At 31.8% G+C, this 3,148-nt stretch overlaps 1 protein-coding gene across 1 annotated transcript; it reads right to left on the bottom strand.

The window, feature by feature from the left end:
• Positions 1 to 565: 565 nt before the first annotated feature.
• Positions 566 to 1,736, bottom strand: LOC149541570 (uncharacterized). Its single transcript, XM_089796084.1, has 2 exons — positions 1,607 to 1,736; positions 566 to 1,362 (listed from the first exon to the last, which is right to left on the bottom strand). The coding sequence occupies exons 1-2, from the start codon at positions 1,644 to 1,646 to the stop codon at positions 689 to 691; spliced, it is 714 nt and encodes a 237-aa protein (XP_089652210.1). The 5' UTR covers positions 1,647 to 1,736; the 3' UTR covers positions 566 to 688.
• Between the last annotated feature and the right edge of the window lie 1,412 nt (positions 1,737 to 3,148).

Genomic DNA, 3,148 nt, shown 5'->3' on the forward strand with positions numbered 1-3,148 from the left:
AAATTAGATGAAAATAATTATATGAAATGATAAAATATTCTCTTAACTTTCTATAATTAAAAAAATATTTCCCTTTTCACAAAATATGAAATTGTAAAAATAATACTTAGCTCCTATTAGTTGCTATACTTAACATTATTGCATCGTAAAGTTCATTTTAAAAAATTAAAAAAAACTAAAGCTTCTACAACTCAATCTTTAGCATGAGAAGTGAAGTCAACAAGAAACACACATATAACTTTAGAAATAAATACTTTTAACAATAATATCTAATCAATAATGAATATAAGATCAATAATGAATATAAGATAGATGATGTTAAACTTTTAAACGGTCAGAAAAAAAATATAGATTCAATTGAAAATTGAAGACAAATATTTGTCGACATGATTGAAACAAAACATTTGAATATGATGCATCTTTTGCTGAAAATTTTCTCACATATATATAACTTTAGAAAAAAACACTTTTAACAATAATATCTAATAAATAATGAATATAAGATAGATGATGTTGAACTTTAAAAACGTAGATTCAATTAAAAATTAAAGACAAATAGACATGATTGAAACAAAACACTTGAATATGATGCATCTTTTGCTGAAAATTCTAACAACAATTATATAATGAGAAGCTTTAACAAGCTCTGTGTGGTGCTTAACTGACAAATAGAAAGCTAATCTTATGATCAGGAAACGTAAACAGGCCTCCTCAATCGTACCCACGCATATGTAATGTCATATTGCATGAGGTCGCAGTGAGCCTTATCTATGTCAATCTCCATGAATATGTGTTCATCATCAGGATCTTTATCATATGTTTCCCATCTCACAATCTCTATGTCATCCGAGTTTTCCAATTTACTGTAGCTACATATCCATAGTTCGTCTCCTGGTTGTGCTACATAAGCATGCTTCTTGACAGTGTCGGTGTATCCCCAGCGTTTGCTGAATACGGAGAAGAAGTCATACAAGCCTGACCTTTTTTTGAAGACTCTGAGTTTAACAAACTTAGCAAAACCATTAAAAATCCTGTCGTAAAGTCTGTACAGTCGACCTCTATTCAAATCCAGCAGAATAATCAAAAGACTCAATAAATTTGAGAGCTTTTCATTATTATTTGCCTGGAGCAATATAGGAAGACTACTAATCACCACCCAAAACTTACTACTGAAATCAATATAGTTGAAGTTTGTTGGAACAACAAGATTAGCACCTTTGCTGCAATAATAACGCTTTGACAGTATCTTTTCATAAGCCTCTGTTTCAGATAACCGCTTGCCAACAGCAACTAACCCTATTCTTAGAAGGTTTTCTACAAATATTATGTCTTCACCGAAGAGTTGTGAGCATTTTTCCAAGTCTGCCAGAGGATTAACATGAGTTATGTAGTAATAGTCTTTGTACTTGACTGTGTACCAGAAATTATGCCTAGCTATACATTGTAATTTATTTGACTTGAATGGGCCATGATCAAAGTAATCACCCATTTCTGTATTCGACATATAATACTCCCTAGTATTACCCAAAACGACAACTGCTTTCTTTCTACGTCTGAAGTATTGGCTCAGCATAAAGGGAAGATATGATAAGAGGAGGAGGATTACCGGATTGCAGCGTAGGAGCTGCCAAATTGCATAAACCCATTGCGCCCACTGTGTCTGTGGTTTGGCAAGCCACTTTGGCAGCCTCTCTTCCAAACTAGAGATCCACTTCTCCATGCTTAATGAATATTGCAGGGCAGATGACGTTCTTGCCTTGGATATAGGGGTGATAAAAATACAATTGTGGAGCTTGAGAAGGTGTAAAGTTATCAGTGAATATATTAAAGTAGTTGATTTTAGGAAAAGACATGTAGAGGAATTACTTTATTCTAAAAAGCACGTCTAGTGGAAGCCATTTCATTTCTTTTACTTTGAAACTTCTGGTTCTCTCTTCTCCACTTTATTCTCCCACCACCGCCATTGTTAGTTCCGGTCCATCCTTTAAAAGTATTCACAATATTGTATCTCAATGAAAGCGTAGTTGATATATTTACTAAGCTATTAAGAATGATAAAACTTGTACTAGGTAGAGATATATCTAAGAATTCGTTAAAATTTTGTTACTTAGAGGTATATTTAAGAATTGCTTGAAATTCTTTTACTTTTAAAGAGGTATAAATGAATAATAAAATTTGTGTAGCTGTTAAGAGTAGTTCCAGCTTGCTGTCAATGCTCTTCAATTCGCCGTTAGAGTTCGTTTTAGGATATGTAAATACTGCAATAAATATTGTATTCTCTGGTTCAGTAGTTCTTTTATTACTGTTTACCTTTCCTTAAAATATAGGATGGGTCATCTTTCAGAGCCCGTGAAGGATTGCTTTTTCAAATAACAATAGAGACATTTAAGAGGAAAGATCTTATATACTGGCAATATAAATTTAATTTCATCTTAGTTTATAAGAATCAAATCTATTAATATTTAATTTCATCTTAGTTTATAAGAATCAAATGCATTTATAGATGTATGCAGTAGAGAAGTCCACCAAATATAACCTACGTTATTCGTATGAAGGGTCGCACTTAAAGTTGCATATGCAAAGGAAAAGTAAGTGAAGCACAGCTTCCAATGTTAATGGTAGCCAGAGAATAAAGTGGACACGAGAAAATGAGAAGTTTCAAAGAAAAATAAAATGGAATGACTTCTCCCAAGAGGATTAGTTCTCTATAAAAGATTAGAATTAAACTAATTATAAAATCTAACTTCTCACTAAAATTAAGTTAAATTATAATTTATGAATTCACACATTTATAACTAGTTGAAAATGTCTAATATATTTTTCATTTAATAAATAACTAGGAATTGCATCTTGTTGTTAATGGGCACTTCTAAGATATGTAAATTGGAAGAATTTAGAATATGAATTTAGAATTTGATGTGCTGAATCTTTTTTGATAAAATTGTATATAAAAACTCTTATAATATCAAGGACTATAAAATTCCCACTCTAAGAAAAATCAGGGGCGTGTTTTCTTCATCTCTCTCCTAGCCATGCTTCCTATCTCTCCTTTGGTGTGTTCTTTTTGCTTGTGGTCCTCAATTTTTTTTGTTGGCAATTGTCAAAATTGTTGGCTTCTAGTATCCGCATTTTTCCATACTCCAAAGAG

This window comes from Cupressus sempervirens, chromosome 8 (genome assembly GCF_028749045.1).
Source record: "Cupressus sempervirens isolate cs-2001-9-10 chromosome 8, ASM2874904v1, whole genome shotgun sequence".
NCBI lineage: Eukaryota > Viridiplantae > Streptophyta > Pinopsida > Cupressales > Cupressaceae > Cupressus > Cupressus sempervirens.

Excerpts from the sequence above, each read along its gene's own strand:
- LOC149541570 (XM_089796084.1), bottom strand. The coding sequence starts at position 1,646 with ATGGGTTTATGCAATTTGGCAGCTCCTACGCTGCAATCCG. Across the intron at positions 1,363-1,606 it reads AGCTCCTACGCTGCAATCCG|ACTTGGAAAAATGCTCACAA; the intron begins GTAATCCTCCTC and ends ATCCTCTGGCAG.